Source organism: Ursus americanus, chromosome 1, assembly GCF_024610735.1.
Source record: "Ursus americanus isolate L20-20 chromosome 1, mUrsAme1.1.p, whole genome shotgun sequence".
Taxonomy (NCBI): Eukaryota; Metazoa; Chordata; class Mammalia; order Carnivora; family Ursidae; genus Ursus; species Ursus americanus.
In genome coordinates this window covers 46,617,294-46,638,041 of record NC_142127.1, presented here as the reverse complement: position 1 = coordinate 46,638,041, position 20,748 = coordinate 46,617,294, and the positions used below count along the sequence as shown (strand labels likewise).

Below are 20,748 nucleotides of genomic sequence, written 5' to 3'. Positions count from 1 at the left end.
AGAACCGTTCCAGACACTGTAAAATGTTCGTTACTTTGGGCATGGTGGTGTGAAGAAAGGAGGGGGAGCTAATTTCATCTTCTTTTGTGGCCTGAAATGTTCATTCCTTCAATAGCCAAACAGCCTAGAATATGAGTGTTTGATGTTTCAAGAGGGTTCATGTTGCTTGGACCCTTAGGGATAGCTGTGAGTAAATCACCTTTATTAGTGATGCTGACGTGGTAATTCCCCTGTCTTGAGCTCTGCGTGGCCGATACATGTAGGGATGTCTGCCATGTGTTTCAGTACTTAGAAAAAAATACTACCTTGGATATCAAACTTGTAACTTGTCCTTTTTCTTTTGAAGTAGTAAGACTTCTATATGGTGAAGAAATATAGAATATTGTAATTAGTATTTATAATCAGTATCTCCCCAGAGGAGACACTGATCCAATCCATTGTTGAGGAAGCTGCTGGGGTTAATTTGGAATTGCACCACAGACACATTTGAGTGGAAGTAGAACAGTTTTACACAGAATTATCAGCTTTCATTCTTGATAAAGTGATAGTATGGTGAGTTAATGGACAGTCTCTAACTCTATAACATAAAGAACGTACTCACTAGTGATTTAATTCAATTTGGATGATGATTCCGTATAAAATATTTGTTACTAGGCGTGCCTGGGTGGCACAGTCGTTAAGCATCTGCCTTCAGCTCAGGGCGTGATCCCGGCGTTCTGGGATCGAGCCCCACATCAGGCTCCTCTGCTAGGAGCCTGCTTCTTCCTCTCCCACTCCCCCTGCTTGTGTTCCCTCTCTTGCTGGCTGTCTCTCTCTGTCAAATAAATAAAATCTTAAAAAAAAAAAAAAACTTTCTAAAAAAAATATACGTATATATATTTGTTACTAAAATCCTATCTCCCAGGAGCAAACTATAAAATCATAATTTATCCCTGTAACTTTAAAAATCTGTGATATAATTTTAATATTTATAAAATGTTAATTATGTTAAATAGCGACATTATGTGGTATGTTTTTAAATCTCTCTGAGTGAATTCATGCAATATAGTGTCTGTATTCCATATTCATTCTCCATTTTTTTTTTTTTTTCTAACAGGGATTTGAAAGCTGGTAATATTCTTCTGGGTGAGGATGGTTCGGTACAAATAGCAGGTAAAGCTGAGAAAAATAGAAATTCTTTTGACAGAAATGTTACAGTTTCAAGGAATATCATTATTAAATCACTTCAAGGAATATCATTCATTATCATTCAAAATCAATAATGAGTGAATGAATAAATGAATGAATGGATGCCTGTGATCTGTTTTAAGAATGTATCTGGGGATGGGGTGCTTGGGTGGCTCAGTCACTGAGCGTCTGCCTTCGGCTCAGGGCGTGATCCCGGAGTCCTGGGATCAAGCTCCGCATCGGGCTCCTCCGCTGGGAGCCTGCTTCTCCCTCTCCCGCTGCCTCTGCTCGTGTTCCCTCTCTCTCTGGCTGTCTCTCTCTCTCTGTCAAATAAATAAATAAAATCTTTAAAAAAAAAAAAAGAATGTATCTGGGCTGCCCTGTTCTAGAACGTTTGGGTCTGAGGAGAACATTTTTTCCTATATTACTATTTTTTAAGATTTATTTGTTTATTTTAGAGAGAGAGAGTAAGCAGTGGGGAGGGACAAAGGGAGAGGGAGAGAGAAACTCAAGCAGACTCCCCGCAGAGCTTGGAGCCCGATGTAGGGTTTGATCTCATGACCCTGAGATTGTGACCTGAGCTGAAACCAAGAGTTGGATGCCTTACCGACTGAGCTACTTAGGCACCCCCTTTTCCCCCCCTATTGTTTTGATAAATTTTTCTTAGATGATCCAGTAAACAGTGCTATTTTAGAACATAGCCTTTTGAGAAAGACGATTTTACTTTCAGTTTTATTTTTTCTACCTTTCAGGTTGAATAAAGGTGATATTTATATGACTGCAAGAAAAGCACTTTTGAGAGTTTTTCTGACGAGTTTGGAAGTTTCAAACACTGTACCCTTCTATTAATTTAAGCCCTGTGATTTCTGAAGAGGTGGCTAAAAGCACTGGGAACCCAACTCAAGCCTGTGGGTTCTTTTGGTCTTAGGGCAGCCCGTGCGTGGCTGCTGATGGCAGTCGGCAGGCAGGTGCAGCGCGTGTCCATAGAGGGAATGCACCAGACGAATGTCCTCTGTGTGCAGCACTTCTCATTTTGTTATTGTACCTGGAGTACCCGGAAAGGCCCGGGATAAAATGGAGCCATATCTGTATTGGCTCTTGTTTCACTCCATGTCCAGGAAGGCCTGCCTCCACCCTCCTCTCAGCCATCTCTGTTTTTTGCATTTTTAACTAGACTGGCCTTCCTTGCACCTCACTGTCCCCATCATCGCAGGTCACTCAGCCCTCTGGCTTCCAGGCACCGAATGTCACTAGCAGCGCGTCCTGGCAGCATCCTTGGTGCGAATCGCTCACGTGGTCCTGTCGTTGAAGAGCGCCGAAGCTCGCCCCAAATGTTTCATCAGCCTGCTCTGCAGCTTTCTGAGTTGGAACAGAAGAGGCCTCTCTTCCAGTATTTAGGGCTTAGGGTCTTTGCATGTCAAGTTCTTAGAGCAGAGTTGATCAGAGTCCTTACTTCTAGTCTTGTTTCTAGACAAACGGGAGGCTCTGGGGTATTATTAGAAATGCGAGAGCTCAGCAGAAAACAAACACACCCCCAACACAAAGGGTAAGCCTTGAGTCATCTCTTTGATTCATTGTTTGTCCCTCTCTAGGTGCCAGGGAACCTGTCAGGTGATGCCTGGCCTATATGACAGGCACAGTGCTGACCTTGGGCTCTGTATTTAGTTGGGTACATTCAAGGGGACTTTCATTTATTTCCTTATAAAGGAGAGAAAAGATGTTTTAAAAATACAAAAGGGAAACTGAGAATTTGTTTCAAATCAAATGTTTCTTCCCTGGAAAACTAATAATGAAAGCGTTATCTTTTATTATTCCTCTCTTTGAAAAGATACATTTAGTCAAATACGGTCATTGGCTTGAGACCCCTGTGGAGGCACTCTGTCTCCGTTAAACACAAAGGCCTCGGAATCAAACAGGCCTGGTTCCAGACCCACAGAGCAGTGTGGGGCAGGCTGTTACCTCTGTGAGCCTCAGTTTCCCCATCTGTGAGATGGTGATGATAATGCCTATCATTCGAGAAGACACTGATATCCTGTGCACCCGTGGAAACGTAGGGTTCAGGGTCCTATAAGTGCTGTGTGTTTCTGGGAGCTGCAGAGTGTTCTAGGTGGAGAGGAGAAGCGGACTTGCAGTCAGGAGGTATTTCTATGTAGGCATTTTTGTTTAACTGTCTGAAACTATTTTAGAAGAAAGGAACTTATTAATCTTTGGGATGCTAGTCGATTGGTATGAATTTTTGATTTTAAAGAAGTAGATATATTTATACCTAATTTTGTATTGTCTGTTTTTCAGAGGGTTTTCCAAATTATGTAAGCTTCATATCCCATGAAATGACTGCTGATATGGTGGTGACAATAAGTAAATAAATGTGAGGAATGCTTATTATACCCCAAAAATGTGCAACAGGCAGGGATACACATTATAAGCTTATTTATTGGAGCACTGTTTGTGATTGCAGTCGATTGGAAACAACGTCGGCGTCCCAGTTAAATATGATAGGTGGCCTGTGTACATTATGGGGGAGCCACCGACTGTAATGGAGAATGAAAAGCCTGCTGTACACTCACAGAAAGAAAAAGTCTCCAGACTACGTGGTTAAATAAATACAAGGTGAAATAGAATGTGTATAATATGTCACCTTTTGTGAAAGAAATGGGGAGCTATAAGAATATCTCTATATTTACACAAAGAAACATTAGAAGGATAATAGGGAAGGGGGACTGTGTAGTGTGTACCTTTTATAGCATTTTGGATTTTGAATTGTGTGACAGTATGACCTGGGAAAACAGATGACTTAATAAACTTCATAAGCTGTCAAATAGTCATTTTTAAACCTTTTATTATAACAATTTTCATACGTAGCCTAAAGTAGAAGAGAGGGGGGCGCCTGAGTGGTGCAGTCATTAAGCGTCTGCCTTCGGCTCAGGGCGTGATCCCGGAGTTCTGGGATCGAGCCCCACATCAGGCTTCTCCACTGGGAGCCTGCTTCTTCCTCTCCCACTCCCCCTGCTTGTGTTCCCTCTCTTGCTGGCTGTCTCTATCTGTCAAATAAATAAATAAAATCTTTAAAAAAAAAAATAAAGTAGAAGAGAGGAAGAAGAACCTCTTGGCATCACTTGGCATCCGTAATGATCATTGACCCACGTGTCTTCCCCCTGTACTCTGGTGGCTCTTATTACTAACACTGAATTTTGTTCGAGTCACCAAAGTTAGTGCCTTATGTATGCATATCTTTTTTAAAAAAGATTTTATTTATTTATTTGATGAAGAGAGAGCGAGCAAGAGCAGGGGGAGTGGCAGGCAGAGGGAGAGGGAGAAGCAGGCTCCCCCTGAGCAGGGAGCCTGATGTGATGCAGGCTTGATCCTAGGACCCCAGGATCATGACCTGAGCCGGAGGCAGATGCTTAACCGACTGAGTCACCCAGGCACCCCGACATCTCTTGTTCTTACTCTAGAGGGTGGCCCTTACCCCACAGGCTAGGGACATTTAGGAAAAAAAAAAAACAAAAAACTTCAACAAAATGAGTGGCAACTGAAAACGTTTGTAGACAGAAGCTTCAAACTCTCCCACCTCCGAGGATTCAAGTTCAAGGTGCAAGGTCTCAGATGAACTGGCAGGGTTGAAAATCCCAGGTCACCACTCAGGTTCTGTGACCTTGGTCAGGCTGCTCAACTTCTTTCAGACTCCGTTTCCTTAGAGAGGGATACGGATCTCATCCCCCACAGCTCTTTCTGTGGAATCGAATGCGACTCTTCCCATCCAGCGATGGGAACTGGCTGGCGCACGGTGGGCACACAACAGCCGTTGTGGTACTTGTGCTACTCTTCTTACCATCCCTGCCGTTACTGCTTTCACTGCGACCGACAGGCTCGCACTGACCCTCCCCTGCACCGCCAGGGGATCAGATGTACCTCAAATTAGTCTTGCAGGGGGTTCAGCTCTGAGGGGCTTTCATGAGTTATAAAAAGCTAATTATTAATTATGGCACTTGGAAGTTAACTTGTCATTAATCTTGCTCTAAGCTGATAAGGAAGTACGACTAATTTTCTCTCTTTGGTGATGAACCGATCATTGCTCACTAAGAGGGTCCAAATAGCAGTGAACTGCCTTTGAAATGTGAAGGCGGGTAACCCTTGCCTTCTTCTGCCACTTGGTGCTTTGCCAGTCACTTCATCTATTATTCTTGTCAGATTAATGACCTGAGCTCTTTCTCTGGGCCTTCTGTAGCCCATCGGCCTTTTCTTTTTCTCAGTTGGGATCCCCTGAAGTAAGATTTTGTGACTTTTTCTCCCCCCTTGGGCCTTGGGTTTTCTCTCCTCACCGTGGGTGGTGGTGTTGAGTGTCACCCTGTCTACACTTGCACCGTGGGGGCTGCTGGGTTCAGAGGGTGCGTGTGGAAAGCCACCACCTGGATTGTGAGGACGAGATGAGTCCGTGTGTGAAGTGCCAAGAACAGCGCCTGGCACATAGTGAACACTCGGCGTACCTCCATTCTGGGCTCTCGCTGGCATCCCTTTTGTGTGTGTGACTTCCTGCGTGTGCCATACCATGAACTGAAGTGGCCCTTTCCCAGGTGGATAATGGTAGGTTAACAGGCATTTATTTATTTTTATTTATTTATCTATTTATTTATTTATTTTTTGAGAGAGCAAGCGAGCGAGTGCGAGCTGGGGGGGGGGGTGGGAGGGGAGAGGGAGAGAGAGAATCTCAAGCAGGCTCCACGCCCAGCATGGAGCCTGATATGGGGCTCGATCATGACCTGAGCTGAAATCAAGAGTCGGTCACTTAGCTGCCTGAGCCATCCAGGCGCCCTGGGTTAACAGGCATTTAAATTGTACAGTTTCTACATCTCGGGGGCTGTGGCTTTCTAGAATTCGTATTTAATTTTTTCCATGTTCTCTAACCTGAGCACAACATTGAATTCCTATGGTACTTAAAATTACTTCTAATTATTGGTTCTAACTATAAAATAAGGTTATTGCTTTAAGAAAACATATGCAGTGCTTCCTTGGAACAGACAGATGGCTGCTGCTGTCTCTGTTTTCTAGGAGTTTCACTTTCTTGGCCAGGCAGTTGGTTACTGCCTGAACAGAAACGGGGACCAGGAGTCTTGGGGTCTTTTGCTGCCCTCTAAGCCTGGTGGGTGAAGTAGGGGAGGTGGATGGGAGAGTTGAAAGCTACCTATTATACTTGGGTAGATAATACTTTGCTTTTGTTTAGGCTGTTTGTGCCCTTTCTCTTTACATCCTTATGTTCTTTAAGGCCCTATTTTTTGAAATAAAATTTAAGCAGGGGAGAAAGTTTGCATTTACTTCTTTGAATGTACTATTTGTTTACCCTGAGAGTATTATTATGAGCATTGTTTTTAAAAAGACTATTTGTGCTGTTCTCATAGAAAACATAACATTTTTATTTAAATCACTCTACCATTTATGTATTTCCTTTCTCAGAACTTTTTATTAGAAAAAGGGAAGTTAAGGGGCGCCTGGGTGGCTCAGTTGGTTAAGCGTCTGCCTTTGGCTCAGGTCATGATCCCAGGGTCCTGGGATTGAGCCCTGCGTCAGGTTCTCTGCTCAGCAGGGAGCCTGCTTCTCCCTCTGCCTGTGGCTCCCCCTGCTTGTGGGCACGCTCTCTCGCTCCCTCTCTGTCAAATAAATAAATAAAACCTAAAAAAAAAAAAAAAGAAAAGAGGAAATTAAAATTCCTGGTTCAGACCACGAGAAACTCTCATACAGCCAACAAGCATGGTGAATAAGGCAAATATGCTTGATTCTGTTCCTAGAAATACGAATTTTGTGGGAATTATATACATTGCTATTGGCTGGGGGTGTAAAATCAGTAATAATGTTTATTGAGTGCTTCCTGTGTTTCAGGCCGGGTTCTGTGTGCTGAGCACCTTGTGATTCGTTCACCGCAGCCCTGTAAATGTGCCCATTTTATAGACAAGAAACTAAGGTACAGAGAGGGGAAGTAAGTTGCCCAGGTCACAAGTAGGCTTCAGATTCCGGGATCTGGCTCCAGAGCCTGTGACCCCATGTCCTTGGGATTTCTAGGAAGACAGCCTTAAATCTGCATATAAATGGTCTCCGTTTAGGATGGAAACCCAGCAGCCATCAGGAGCTTCTCTGCACCTCTGCATAGCGATTCCAGCAGGGAACATACTCGGCACCCTGTCCCTTTCTGCTCCTTCAATTTGAGACACAAGTCTCTGATAAGGTTAGGGTATGGAAGAAGCAATCATCTCGGGTGTCATTTGGTGTCAAATTATGCATAGTAGTGACACCACACTCTTTTTGAGACTGGAAAACTTCAGGTTTGAGATAATCAGTTAAAATTTGAGGACTGCCTACTCCGAGTTTAAAAGGAAATGCTTTGCTTCTTATTATATTTTCTGTGCTCGGAGAACCTGAATGTGAGACTTCCTGGTAATGAACTTGGATAGGATGCCTTGGTAAACGTAAAGGTGTTTGCTACAACACGTGATAGAAGGAGTGGCTATTTGAAAGTCATGCTCTTCCCACGGCCTAGCATTTTATTTTCCAATCTAATGTTCTGTCATACTGTCAGGAAGAGCTTAGATCTTTGTCTGGCAAGTGACTAAGCCTGTTTGTCTGGAATTAATGAGAGACACTATTCTAAGCAGAAATTCATAAAAACAGGTCACTTTGGGGTGGTCACTGCAAATATATTTATCCTGGGATTCTTTTAAATAGTGACCACTGTTAATGTACTATTAAAATGTTGATTTCAGAACATTTGCTTTCTGAAGAACTTTCTAGAAGCATACCACTGCATTATATTAGGTAGATCTTAAGCTAACTTTCTTACATTTGCCTTTTAACTGTGTGTATGCGTGTGTAAATGTGATTCCCGTTCCTAGTTTTTCATAACAAATTTGACTGAGCTAAGTCAGCCTAATACTTCAGAAGTTTGGAAAGTTATCATTACATCTATCTCAATGTATCTGAGACCATCCAAGTCAAGCTTATGTACGCCTTAGGTTTTTCACCGTCTAAGGCACATTGGTATGACTTTGGGTAGTGTCTCTCTTTTTTGGGAGGGAGATTATATCCTTAGTCAGCCTTTGAGTACATCTTGAACTTCAGTCTGCGTCTTGGACAATTATGACTAAAACTTCGGCCAGGAAAACATGCAACTAGATTTAACTTGCTTCCAGTACTCTGGTTATTTTCAAGGAGCCAGAGGAAGGTGCATGTAGTGGTGGAGTTGTGCTTTTTTTTGTTTTTTGTTTTTGTGTTTTGTTTTGTTTTTGTTGTTTGGTGTGGGGGTTTTTTCATTGTTGGTGGTGGTGGTGGCATTTTTATTCCCATAGCTGTTAGGTTCTTTTGTTTTCTTTCTGTGCTCTGGTGAATGCATGTCGATGGGGGATGGGGGAATGGGGTGGAAGGAGTATTTCTTTTGCTAGGAGGGGCTGCTGCTTCATGCAAGGTAATATGGGCTCCCTGTGTGCAAGCGAGGCAGCAGCCTCTGATTCATATCAGAAAGGTCTGAAGGCCCCCGAGGCATCCGAATCAGGAAATGACGATGTCTTTGTATCTGTGGATGCCTTGGCCTGGAGCAGGGCTCTGACATCAGACTGCTGTGGTTTCACTCCCTCTAGCCCTGTGACCAAGTTATTTAAGCACTCTGTGCCTCAGTTTCCATATCCAAACAGTGGAAAAATACTAGAGGGCTAAAGGAATTAACGCACAGTCCATTTTAGAATTAAGTAGCTCACATTGCTTTTGTATTGAAATGGAGGTGGGGCCCTTTAATTATTTAGGACGTTGTAAGATCACAGGGAAGAGGCTAGGGAGGCAAGGCTGGCGGCCTTCTCTCTGACCCTGCCACATCATTTTGCTCGCCCTGTTTCTTTACCCCATTGATTCCCCCCATATCACCAGAGTGAAAAATGTGCAGTGCAGATCTGACCATATAATTCCCTTGCACAAAGTTTAAAACTGTTGCTGGTGGAATAAAGCCCTTAGCTCCCTAGTATGGCCTATGAAGGCCCTGCTTGCTTTTCCGGTCTTGCCCGCTCATGCTTTTCTGCTTCCTGCTGGAAGGCAAGCTCTGTGTTAGGCAGCTAGCTGCGCACGAAATGATGACTACAGTTGAGGAAGAGCGAAGCGACGCACAGAATTAACAACTGTGGCACACTCAGAACATAGAGTCCAAGTGCAAATGAAGATCTTTGGAGGGCATAACGTGCTTTATAGTGAACCAAAATGTATGTTTTTTGACTTTCAGGAAGTTGATAATTATGTGAATTATGGCTTAATGAATTACGTCAGAATTTTCATACATACATTTTTTGTTTCTTTGTTTAAATAAATAGGGACAGCAAATTAATGTAGCTCCCTGAATTTTGGGATCTTGACAAATCAGTGGTAACACGTGGTGCAACCCCTCGCATGAAGCAAGAATGTGTTCAATTCTGGAAACCCGGTTTTCCACTCCACGTGTCTATCATCAGTGAGAAATGCTTGGGGAGATTTTGAGCACAGCTTCCCATCCTTGAGCAGCTGCTAGCAGTTGTTGGAGCAGCCGCTTGAGGAAGGCCGACCAGGTGAACGTGATGGGGGGAAGCTCTTTGCTCTGCTTGTCCGCTGCAGTCTTGCCGCAGCTGTGCACATGCATGGGGCACGTGGCAGAGCTTCAAGGAGGAGCGTCTGGGAGGACATGGGGCAGACGGGGCTTGGTCTTCCTTCTTCCTTCCTTCCCACCTTCCCTTCTTTCCTTCCTTCTTCTCTTCCTTTCTTCCTTCCTGCCTTTAAAGGCCTGCAGTGTCATTATTAAATTACATTTTATATATTACCACAAGCTGCTGATGTCTGGGAAAAACAAGAGTTGTTAGACTAAGAGCAGAGCGGTCCAGCTCAGTTCTTTGCATGGTCATTTCTTCATTTGTTTGTCTGCTTCCCAGAACTGGCATTTGTTAGAACAAAAAAACGGCCCTTCCCTGGTGAAAAGGCGAACATCGGTTGATTGGGTTTAATGCACCTGAAGTGGTGATTGGCAGATCTTTTTTTTCTTTTAAGGTTTTATTTATTTATTAGAGAGAGAGAGGGAGAGAGGGATAGAGTGAGCACAAGCAGGGGGACGGGCAGAGGGAGAGGAACAAGCAGACTCCCCGCTGAGCAGGGACACCCCCCCCATGCTGGATTTGAACCCAGGACCCCGGGATCATGATCTGAGCTGAAGGCAGACGCTTAAGCGACTGAGCCACCCAGGAACCCTGGTTGGCAGATTTTTACTGAGCGTTTGCTGTGGTGCAGGCCTAGCCCTATGGGCAGATATGGTGGTCAGCAATGGAGACACCGTGTCTACTGGCCTAAGTTTACAGATCAGGTGAAACCTATGAAACAGTTAACTATCAAATTTAATTTCAAAAATTTGTCAGTGGAGGGAAATGCATATGCCTGGAGAATCTAGGTTAGCCACATTAGGTCTAGTGTAATAGATTGTCATGGGGAGTAAATCTTAAATGGGAATGATTTGGGGAAAGGTGTTTTTGATCAGTAACATATTAGAAGTTACTACATCACGCCATAGGTTAGAGATTTGTAGGAAATCTGAATAGAGTTAACGTGTTTATACTCTCTGCAATATCAATTTAACACTTGAGTACACGGAATACTTGAAGACACAGTAGCCAAGGACTGTCTAGCTTTCCAGGTCACTAACTTAACCTGTGCCCTCAGCCAAGTCCTTTGCTGGCCATGGTTTGTATCACCTATAAAATGTGGTTCTTGGCCTCTCAAGTTTCCTTTTAACTCTAAAGCTTGTATAATTTTCAATACAGAAAAGCTCTGTCACGCCTTTGCCCCCTAACAGAAAGCCCTTCTTGCAGTCTTCCTGTTTCTTTTAATGGCAGCTCTGTCCTTCCATAGAATAGGCCAGGGTTGGTGTTCCCTGATCCTTCTCTTTCTCTCATACCCATCCTGTCCAGTTTGTCAGCAAATCCTCTTGTTGACCCCGTCTCCCCACCTCCCCTGTCATCCTGGTCTGGGCCACCAGCAGCTCTTGCCTGGGTTATTGAGGTGGTCTCTTACCCTTAAGAGCACTCTTGCTCCTCTGTTCTCTGCATGGCAGCCAGACTGATGCCATTAAACTAAGTCGGCTTGTGTCATACCTTTACTCAAAGCCCTCCACTGCCTTCCCATCTCAGAGTGAAGTCACAACTCTTATGATGGCCCACCTGGCCTTACAAGATCTGGCCCCTAACATGATCTTGTTGATCTCATCTCTTCCTTCATCTTCTCCCTCACTCCATTCCAGTCAAACTGGCCTCCTTGCCATGCATGCTGCTGCCTCAGGACCTTTGCACTGGCTGCCCCATCTGAATAGTCTTTCCAGTACCTCCTTCAGATCTTAGCGCACATGTTACATCAGTGAGGCGTCCATGGCCGGTCTTTGGTAAATTGCAGACTCCTCAACCCTGGACTCCCTACCTCCTGCTCTCTTTTTCTTTATTGCGTACATCAGTGTACACCGTGTTAGTGTTTTCCAGGTGTGATCCTTGACCAGCAGTATCACCATCACCTTGGGAACTTGTTAAGAAGATAAATTCTGTGCTCTTCCAACCCTGGAACTGCTGAGTCTGAGACTTGGGGAGGAATGGAGCCCTGTGGTGTGTATGTGAAGAAGCCGTCAGGTGGTCGTGATACTCACGAAGGGCTGAGAAGCACTGCTGTGTGTCGCACTTAGGAATTTTGCTCACTGACCGTGTTTTACCTCTGCTTCCCGCTGCTGCCCCAGCTTGAAGGTCAGCTTCGTGAAGGAGGGGTTTCTGGTCTATAGTCCCAGTGTTCGGAACTGGAAATGACACTTAGTAAGAGCTCAGTAAATCGTCGTTGAATGAATGAATGAAAATATGTCTATTTAGTAAATGTAGATTAGAAGAATACTGAGCAGCAGAAGTGAACACTGTGACCGTCGTAGTTTGTGACTCTTTAGTGTTCAGAGTCTTTTTTTTTTTTTTAAAGATTTTATTTATTTATTCAACAGAGATAGAGACAGCCAGCGAGAGAGGGAACACAAGCAGGGGGAGTGGGAGAGGAAGAAGCAGGCTCATAGCGGAGGAGCCTGATGTGGGGCTCGATCCCATAACGCCGGGATCACGCCCTGAGCCGAAGGCAGACGCTTAACCGCTGTACCACCCAGGCGCCCCTAGTGTTCAGAGTCTTAAATGTGAGGTTTTCTTTATTGCAGATTTAAAAAATCTGCAGATTCTTTGAAAATTGTGTTAGCTTCAACTAATCCTTCTCCAAACTTTGTGGAAATGATGTAAATTGTTGCTTTAAATGCTTCTGGCAACTGGAATTGTGCTATTTTAACCATTTCCCGTAGGGACCATCTCTCGTAGAGTGTACAGATGGGTCATTCTGGTTTATTGAAAGCTTCTGATATTAGAGCTAGTTAAGTGGAGATTTGTATGAAAAAGACCACCTGCAGGTATATGAATATTGCATTGGAAATTTAGACTTATTAATATTTGATCTAAGTTGCCTGTGCCCGTCTTTGCAAATACAGCCAGCCGGGCGCCCCCGTTGACTTCAGAGCATGGGTCTGGCTGGGGAAATGATACCTGTCTAATCCGCTTCCCTAGTGTTCTCCTTATAACAGCTCTGACGGTTCAGCGGAGTAGGTCTTAGAGATGGGGGGCACCGAGGACTGCTGAGCAATTCTGGATGCCCTTAAAGTCATTTTGAAGGTCGTAAGAGCCAATCACTCTCAGATCTCCTGACTGCTCTGTCAGGCCTTGGCTCACTTCCTTATTCTTGGGCTCCCCTCACCCACCCCTGCTCTTCACACTGTGCTTTTTGACAGTTCAGCCCCCCTGGGGCTCAGTTTTTTTTTAACCGAAGAATAAGGAAGATTGACAAGACTTTCTTCAGGACCTGTCTTACATCACAATCTTAGAGTGGCCCTTCATTAGCCTCAGTCACTAAAGAAATTCTCTACCCTGTTTGAAAGCATTCAAATCAGAGGATGGTCTTGGGCACGGAGGGGAGAGTAAGCCAAGTATCTGTCCTGTGACTGCATTTACCAGAGCGTCTTTACAGATATCCCGCCCGCACTGGGGAGCCGGGGAAGAGTGAATCTGTGATTTGGAGCTCATCTGTGGTTTTCCTTTGTTCATCATAATTACCACATTTGATAGAAAGCTGACCACTAGTAAGTTCTTGGTCATGCCTGTCATTGGACTTGAGAAAGCTGGCTCTCGCTGGGCACCTTCAGCATAGCTGGCCTGGAATTATTGCTCCAGTCTTCCTGCACCCCTGTCTTCTGCTGGTGTCCCACCAGGAATGGCCTCTGGCTCCCCTTGTCACTGGAAATTCACCTGCTTTGGTGAAGGGTTCTGTGGCTCCAACATAGATGGGCGGATTATCTGTGGTTTGCTGTCATCTTAAACTAGTGTTTTCCTTCACGCTTTGGCTGATTGATTGCATTAGTCAACTGAATGGTGAACCAAATGTGAATCGACATCAGCCAACACTTGACCCTACTATCTTTTTGTCCCTGTTAAGCCTGTGTTGTCCCGAGTGCGAGAATGGGGGGAATGAGAAATGAGGGACTGAGTGGCAGCTTGTGTATCCTCGGCACTTTTACCAATAATTCTCCCGTTGAAATTTTCTTGTTATTCCTCTGTGGCATCGTGAATGGATGTTGACTCGTGTACGAAGTACAAACAAGTGGCTAAGATTTAGTTAAATCCTTTATGAGTTAAGATTTAGCACATTTGAAGGAAACCTTTGATGGCAACTTTGAGAATCTACCCACACGAGAGGCCGATCGTGGAAAGGTTTACTTCTTCGTGTTTCTTTTATTTTGAAAGGTGAAACTCTTCCTTCAGGGAATACGGATATGATGTCTTCTAATTTCTTCTTTTGTTGTAAGAAAAGGCTATGGAATTGTCATTTTCTGATGTTTCAAAGAAGGTCAGGACTGCCTCTCCCTCCCTCATTCATGGATGGGAAACGGGTTTTTCAGAGCAGCCGAGAAGGGACTCCGGGGTCCAGTCTCAGGAAATACAGCAGATGGTGTTTTCTGTGAGTAGATGCCTGGGACGCCATGCTGTGGTTGGGACTGCAGCCTCTAGAGCCAAAGAAGGCCACTGAACACCATTTGGGTACAAGGAGGAATAAGTAGAGTTGAAAACCAGGAGTCTGATTAGAGGAAAGGCGATTGGGTGGAGAACGAGGGTTTCAGAGAATTCTTTTTGGTTCTGTCTGGTCCTTCTTGGGGTACTAGCCTTCCTTCTAGACAGGACAGGTGGTGTGTCCCAATCCGTAATGAAATAGTGATTACGAATAGTAGATAAGGGGCCAATATGTTTATCATTTACTTAAAAGATGAGCAGATTCAAGGTTATCGCTCTAATCATGTATCACCCTCACACAATTTCATAGCAGAGGTTGAGAAAGGAATAGTGTTCCAAACATCTGCGCTGAGAAGGATACCTACCCGCAGCCTGTCCTCTCTGTGCCCTGGCGCTCTGCTGAGCAGCTGTTACTGATGGACTGTTAGTATGTATGGTGCTCACAAGTTCTGTTCTTGTATTTTAACAAAAGATTTTGTACAGATTGGAGTGTGCCACATGTGTGAATTTGTCCTGCTTGACACAGCCTTGAGAATCATGGGGTCAGTTCTCTGTGGGAGGTGATTTAGGTCTCTGAAAGTATTGCCCTCGTGCTTACTCGGTCATAAAATACATGAGTGTGCACGCATAAATACTTTTTTCCTGCTACTGTCTCTCACTGCTGGAGTTCTCTGCATCTAAGAGGTGAAAGAGGGAAGCCATGGCGTTGGGCAACTTTGAGATCATCCAGTCAGACCGAATCATGCCATAGCATCTGCTGGGAAGACCATACTCTTGAGCAGTGCTTCTCCAGCTTCCCTGTGCGTCACATCAACTAGGGATCTTGCTACAATGCAGATGCTGACTCAGGAAGTCTGCGGTGGGACCCGAGAGTCCGCATTTCTCAGAGGCTCCTCAGCGATGCTGATGATCCTGGTCTGTGGACTCCACTTTTGAGTAGCGAAAGTCAAAGATACTTCTTTCTCTTATTTTCTTAGAAGTGTATTGTTCTGTTTCTGGAAGGTTTATGTAAGTGTAGCCCAAAACAGAAACTATTGGCCAAAAAGTGAATTAAACTCTCCTTGCAGTGTTTTTTTTTTTTTTTTTCCTCTTGAGTTGCCTGGGCATTTATTTGTTTTGATTTGTGCCCTTGGCATTAAAAGCCATGCTTAATACTAGAGCTGTTTAAAACTCCAGAATTGCACTGTGTACTAAATTGTTTTCTTGCTGGTTTTACCGAGTCCTTTTGGGGATGGCAGTGCCTTTAGCCTCTGATGCGATGGTTAACCCTTAGTCATCAGGAAGCAGGAATAAACATGGTGGGCCTGGGGAGAGACAGGTGACTGCAGAGTTAAGAAGCTTTTGGGTGCAAATGCCAGAGTGCTTGATGGGCAGGAGATTGAGCAATAAGGACATTTAATTATCTCATATAACAGAAGTCTGGGGCATTTTGGTTCCAGGGTTGGCGCAGAAGCCCAGCGATATCCCAGAGGTTGTGGGCTCTGTCCTGCTTTCTGTCCTGCATCTCAGTATGTCGGCCAGAGCCTGTCCCCATGGGCTACTCAGTCCCAGCATCTCATCCTCAATGACAGTGTCCTCACCAGGCTGGGGAGAGGGGAGTAAAGGAGCCTTGTATGGTGGTTCTTCTTTTTTTTTTTTTTTTTTTAAGAGTTTATTTATTTATTTGACAGAGATAGAGACAGCCAGCGAGAGAGGGAACACAAGCAGGGGGAGTGGGAGAGGAAGAAGCAGGCTCATAGCGGAGGAGCCTGATGTGGGGCTCGATCCCAGAACTCCGGGATCACGCCCTGAGCCGAAAGCAGACGCTTAACCGCTGTGCCACCCAGGCGCCCCTGTATGGTGGTTCTTCTATACGGGCGAAGAACTTCTGTGCAAGAGCTTGCAGTGTGCCCCCCTTGGATCTTACGGGCCAGGATTAGGGCAGACCCTCAGATCCCGCACTGGTTAAGAGGAGCCAAGCAGCATACTTGGCTTAGAGCAGCACGATTAATCCCCTGAGGCCTGGCAAACAAAATCAGGGTTCTGGCAGAGAAGGATGGATGGGTGTGGATGTGGGGTAGGCAGCCAACAAGGACCATGACAGAATCTACCGTATATGTTCTGAGCTCCCCATTTTATAGCCTGTGAAACCGTGGCTTGAAGCCGTTGAAGTAAATGATCGGGGAGTGTAGTTGTCACTAGAAGCCGTCAGGACGTCAGAGTATGCCTCTGAGTAGGGGCCACGTAGCCCACGCCAAGTGTGTCACCCTTTGGCCCCTGAAGAGTTGTGTTCTGTTCATGGTGCACTGAAACACCACTACCAGAGTAGTGAGAGAACTACTCCTATGAGCAGGGTGGCGGTATTTCAAGAAGGACACGAGCCCAGGGAGTGGTGGCAGCCACCGTCCCAGGTCTTGCCACTTCTTCACTTGGCCCCCAGGGGTCTGGGCCCTGCTTCTTGCTCGGGGTTTGCTGCGTGCTGCTGAGCAGGGCCCAGGTACCCAGAGGCGCGGTGCCCACCCAGCGGACTGGAGGTGTCCCCTCAGCCACCTCCAAGTCAGCGCTGTCTGGGTTTGCAGGGATTCCCAGCGGGCCCGAGGGGACGGCCCTCCTGGTTCCCCTCAGCCCCGGCCCTCAGTGCCCGGAGATCCGACGACTCTCTGAAGATGGCAGGGCTCCAGGAGTGCGAAAAGTCGTTCCTACTTCGTTTATAAACAAAAATACAACAAACAGAAAGAACTGGTGGAAAGGCTGCATGTAATCATACGTAAAAAATGAAATTGGAAAACGGCGATTGGTTAGTGAAAGCAGCCAAGAACACTGTGCCAGGGCTTGCGGTAACTGGGGAGGCCTTGCCGTCAGAGCAACGGTACGGGCAGCCTGGTGTCCCCGGACGGGAGCAGCTGTGGCGCGCGGGGCTGCTTTGCTATCGTGTCCAGTTCCCTCGTCGGGAGGCAGGTTTTGCCGGAGTGTGCTATGGTCAGACCTGCGCTTGAGGAACACGAGTCTGGGTGGAATAAGCCGATTGCAGTTGGAGGAGGGGTGTTTATCTCTGTAACTGCTAACGCCTTTCCTTACCCTGGTGTGTGTTTTCACCAAGAAAGCCAGCAGGAAAACCGCACCTAGGAATTGCCAGCAAGCCGAAGATGTCATCTTTAGTTCTGAGGACCGGATGCTGGGCACATTAACGTATTTCTTCTATTCATGCTCTTCAGGTCCTGTAACACGGCTTTGTAAATTAACATCACACGTTCCCACGTTAGCTCTCACCAGAAGGCCAGGGTTGTGTCTAAATCAAGGCTCTGGAAGCCCCGGGCCTCTGAACCCACATGGCTGAGAGGTTAGTGTGAACGCCCCGTGCTTCTGGAACCATGAGTAGGGTGTTCTACCACCGGCCCACCTTTTATAAAAACAACATAGTAAGAACTCAGTACGGTGTTTAAAACAACTTTCCGTAGTCTGCTCTGTTAAGGAAATATTCGCTTCTGTTTTATACCCACGGGTATATAGTTCGTATTATTTAAATCGTAATGTACTTCTTTACATGCTGCTTTATTCATCCAGCTTTGATGGCATGGCATTTTAAGGAAACCTGTGGGATTCAGGAAGGCCGGATGCTGGCAGCCCTGAAAATGTTCCTGGGTGTTTAGAAACACACTTCAATTTTGCCAGTAAAGTCTTAAGAGTCTCTTGTGAAAAAAAAATAAAGAAACCTGGGAGTCAAACCAAATTGTGAAGGGATTGTTTTGATGATATAAACATGACATTTCAGATTAACCAGGGAACCTCAGATGAGTTTCTCTGTGTTGGGTAATCACAACTTGATCTTTACTCAGGGAAGAGCTCAAGAGTTGTGAAGTATTAACCCCATTATTCCATCTTGCGTTTCCTTTTCAGTACAGAAAAATACACTGAATTTTCTCACAAAGGAAACCAGGGCTAACTGCCTGACTCCTCTGTGAAGGGCTGTGGATTTTATCCAGACCCTCGATAACTTGCTATGTGGTTTTTGGCAAGACATTTAATCTTTTTAATTCCTTCCTCTTCTTCAATTCCAATAGCCACTAAATCATCGTATTTTTCTAAGAATTTGTCTAATCCTTTCCATTTCCGGAGTCTCTCTTCAGATACAGGTCCTTTGATTTTGCTCCTGAACATCCCCATGTGAGTCCTTTCTCCAAATTTCCTCTTTGGCTCGAGCGAGCACCGCGGTAGTCCGGGGGGCCGAGTGGATCGCGCTCAAGTTCCCTTGCCTGGTTCTCAGACTCTGTGGCTGGGCGCCTCCACAGTCTCGGTGCTTCCTACTTTTCTAGACCGTGGCCACTGGGGAAAAGAGACCGGTTCAAGCAAGGAGCTGCCAGGGGGCCCCACAGCTGCGGGTGCTCCTGCTCCCCAAGACCCCCAGCCAGCTGCTGGCGGGTCTGAAGGGATCTGATCTGTTGTAACGTGTTTTGCATCCATGTTAGGAAGCTCTGAGCCATCAAATGTTGATTCCATTATTCTCTAGCCAAGTGTTGAGTTAACCTGAGCCAATTTCTCATGTGCAACTCAGGCTCCTTCTCTTAGGCATTAATAGCTGTTGTCGTTGTTGGCGGTAGGTCAGGGTTGGCTCTTCACCCGCAACGCCACTCCCAGGTTGTAAGGAAATCAGGTTTCAGACCAAATTTTGCCATTCGTTAGCAAGCAAGCCCCCGAAAGAGTTCTCGTGGTTTGCTCTGTAGGCTCAGGGAAGTTCCTGCTCTCTGTCCCTCTAGGTGAATGAAAAATTCACTTGAAGCAGACTTGCCAAAATTCCGGATGCAGTTTTCTTGTGCATGTATACTTGGTGTCTAGAATCGAACTAGACCTAAAACTGGGGAGAGATTTAGCGTACTCCTGGGCCTGGCTGGATTCTTTTCATTCGTGCAAGAGTGGTGAGGTTAGCTAAAATGATAGCTAAAAGAAATATTGTAGCCATTCTCTGTGCGCTACCTTTACTTGCATCTGTGAAAGCCTGTTTCTCACATGCATCACGCCTGCCAACAGGTGACCGGCATTATTATTCTCCAATTATAGCCCCTTTTGGGCCTTCACCCGGCTCGTACTTATTTATACTTACAGATAACAGAAATACTTTTAGCAGCTGCTTCTGGCATCCTTAATCAAATGCGACCAGAGCCTTCTGGCGCTGGGCATTCTGGGTCAGAATGCCCAGTTGACCACTTGGGTCCCACAAATACAATATTGCATGGTGTATGTTAAAGTATTTTAGGTAGATTTTAGGCCTCATAGCAGCTTAGCAGATTCGTTTTGCAGGCTAAACCAGAGAGGCATAATTGCTTTATTTTGCCTTTCCAATGTTTTTTTTAAGTGAATTTGTTGCCAACAACAACAGAAAAGAGGTTTTATGTAAAGATCTTGATGTTTGATTTGCTCTGGGAAAATTAGGACATCGGCCCCACCAGGCCCTATTCCTCTATGATGACTTTCTTTTCCAGTGAAATAGCAGCAGCCTGCACTGAGAATGGGCTCCTGGGGAGGGACCAGCACTGCCTGGCGTCCCCCTGTACTGACACTGAGGGTCAGGTGCCCTTTAACAGTTGAGATTGTGCTGATGCCTGGCCCCTGTAGGTATTTGAGGTTCGACCCTTGCAGCTGTCACACACTTTTTCTTCTTGGCTCAACACTTGTGCTTTGCCCAGGCTGTTTCTCTGTCTGGAATGCCATGGCCTTTTAGGGTTGCCTATCCAGGTCTTAACCTCTTCTCGAAGGCCAGGTCCCAGGCCCCGCTGGGTGTGGAACCTGTCACGGCTCTTACAGCCCCTACCTCCTCTGTCTACACAGACGGCACAGCGTAGCTCTGTTCTTTGTTTCCTGGCCTCCCTCTCCTTGCTGGTCAAGACTTAAAGTCAGGAACCGTATCTTTCTCATATTTGGTATCTACCACTGTAAAAATGTTAATGCTTATCCCCTCACCCCAGTTCAAAGGCAGAGAATAGTAGCTTATCGATCTACCTCACAATTATTGGAAAGCCGATTTATCCATGGTGAAAAGAAGCAGGAGAGTGTTATCAGTATGGTCGTAATATAAAAATAGGCAGAACCGAGAAAGCTGGTAAGGAAACAGAGGCCCAGAAGCCCAGGTTAAGTGGTTGGCAGACTCACCGGCTGGGGAGCAGCACGGCCTCACCTAACCGCTGGGACCCCCGGCCCCTGCCGGTGAGGACTGTGCTGTCCCCTGGAGGGTCCGCCCACTCTCCACATCAGGCGGGCTCTGCCGTCAACCCTGCACATCTGTCTGGGGCTCTGCATTCACGTGTATAAAAATAAGACCATTCCCAAAGTGGCTTAATCCTGCACCACAAATGAGGCCAAGGTGTCGGACACGCCTCAGACTAGCCGCACCCTAACACGCAGGCGGCTGTGGAGAAGCCCCAAGGCGCCGGGAGTCAGGATGCCACGGACGCTTCCGCTCTCCCTAGGGATGCGCAGAACGGCCTTTGCTGCCCGCGCTCGG

General features: G+C 45.8%; 1 protein-coding gene across 5 annotated transcripts in view; it reads left to right on the top strand.

The window, feature by feature from the left end:
- Window positions 1–20,748, top strand: part of STK39 (serine/threonine kinase 39) — a 439,620-nt gene that overhangs the window by 235,467 nt on the left and 183,405 nt on the right. For all 5 annotated transcript variants that reach the window (XM_045780401.2, XM_045780409.2, XM_045780437.2 and 2 more), the window contains one exon: window positions 1,097–1,152. In XM_045780401.2, coding sequence (XP_045636357.1) covers window positions 1,097–1,152 — 56 coding nt within the window. The remainder of the gene's footprint in view (window positions 1–1,096; window positions 1,153–20,748) is intronic.